Here is a 1732-nt window from a genome sequence, read left to right on the forward strand (position 1 = left end):
AAAAAAAAAGTAATCTGTGCCTCTAAGAAAACTCATTTGATCCATCTAGTGAAGACACGTGAAATAGGTTTGCTAATAAAGACAATCAACATCCTTTTACTGTTATTTGCATTTATTTTATGTTGCATCTATTCCCGTGCCATAAGTTTTTGTTTCTTCAGTTTCTTCTGGGATATCTGGGGAAAAACAAAAATGAAAAGATTAACTGTCTTGGAAAAACCCACACATCTTGGAGACTTGAGTTTATCTGGAAGACTGGGCACAGGAAGCCCAGCTGTAAAGGACTAAGGGAGAATAAGGACAGAAAAATACTTAAATGATAAAAGCAGAAGCTAAACTCATTTGGTAAGAAGAGAAGAATATTAATCAGATCTAGGGGTGGGGGAAAAGGGCCCATTTTGGGACCTGCTTGAAAAGGCTATGTACATCTAGGTGGGGCCAGGTTGCTCAGAATAGTTTCCTTTCATGGTTATTCCAAAGGTGTCCTAAGATAGTCATCATAGCAACCACAAATCTTTCTAATACCACACACAAACAAAACCAAGCAACTACTAATTTACCTTTTTCTTCTGTGCAACCTCCTCTTCTGGTTTTGGAACAATTTGTTCCTTTTCAGTGAGGATCATCTCGATGTGGCAGGGGGAACTCATGTATGGATTAATCCGACCATGAGCTCTGTAAGTTCGGCGACGCATCTTGGGTGCTTTGTTCACCTGGATATGCTCGATGACCAGAGAATCTACATCCAAACCCTGGTAAGAGGGGAGGGAGAACAAACCAAGTAACACCTTGAATTATCTTAACACCACTAACTACCATTGGCAAATACTAATTCCTAACCTTGCCCTAATGCATCATTTTTGGAAGACAATCCTTTAAGACTTAGAATAGCTTATTTGTTCAAGCAGTTGTCTGCTTCCCCCTTTAAGTGTCTAAGTCACCTCCAAACTCAATGTGCTAAGTTGTTTATGAGTGGGCTTCCTGAAGGTCATTAAAGAGGAGTGAAGAACTGAGGAATAAGGTAGAGCCAAATTCCAAGCTCGAGCTTGGAATAAATTCTGATGATCAACAGATTATGGCGGCATGGCTTACAAGGCAGAGGTTTGGAGCCAGACAGACATAAACTAATTCCAGTTCTGACCCAGATCTTCAAATGCAAAATAAATGGCTAATACTCCAAATGGAGAACCACTTGTTTTGTCAGTTATATCACCGTTTTAACTTATATCGGAAACGTAACATCTCTCCACTGGGAATACACGTAACAAACCACATTAACCACTGCTAAAGCAATCATTTTCATAATTAACCATACAACCAAAAAGGTGCACAGTCCAAGAAAGGGTACAAAGCCCTGGGGTAAAAGGAGAAAAAAAATATTTTTTTTAAAGCTCTGGGGTAAGGGAAACACTAAGCCTTAGGGTTAAACAGACTATAAGACCATACTTCTGGCCAGGCGCGGTGGCTCATGCCTGTAATCCTAGCACTCTGGAAGGCCGAGGCGGGTGGATCGCTCAAGGTCAGGAGTTCGAGACCAACCTGAGCAAGAGTGAGACCCCGTCTCTACTAAAATAGAAAGAAATTATCTGGACAATTAAAAATATACATATAGAAAAATTAGCCGGGCATGGTGGCACATGCCTGTTGTCCCAGCTACTCGGGAGGCTGAGGCAGTAGGATCACTTGAGCCCAGGAGTTTGAGGTTGCTGTGAGCTAGGCTGAAGCCACGGCA

General features: G+C 41.5%; 1 protein-coding gene across 1 annotated transcript in view; it reads right to left on the minus strand.

The window, feature by feature from the left end:
- Positions 1-437: 437 nt before the first annotated feature.
- The window catches only part of LOC105808899 (60S ribosomal protein L17), a 3829-nt gene continuing 2534 nt past the window's right edge, over positions 438-1732 (minus strand). Inside the window, exon 6 of the mRNA XM_012642662.1 lies at positions 438-752. Coding sequence (XP_012498116.1) covers positions 552-752 — 201 coding nt within the window. The 3' untranslated portion in view covers positions 438-551. The remainder of the gene's footprint in view (positions 753-1732) is intronic.

This window comes from Propithecus coquereli, unplaced genomic scaffold (assembly GCF_000956105.1).
Source record: "Propithecus coquereli isolate 6110/MARCELLA unplaced genomic scaffold, Pcoq_1.0 Scaffold181, whole genome shotgun sequence".
In the NCBI taxonomy this organism is placed as follows: Eukaryota; Metazoa; Chordata; class Mammalia; order Primates; family Indriidae; genus Propithecus; species Propithecus coquereli.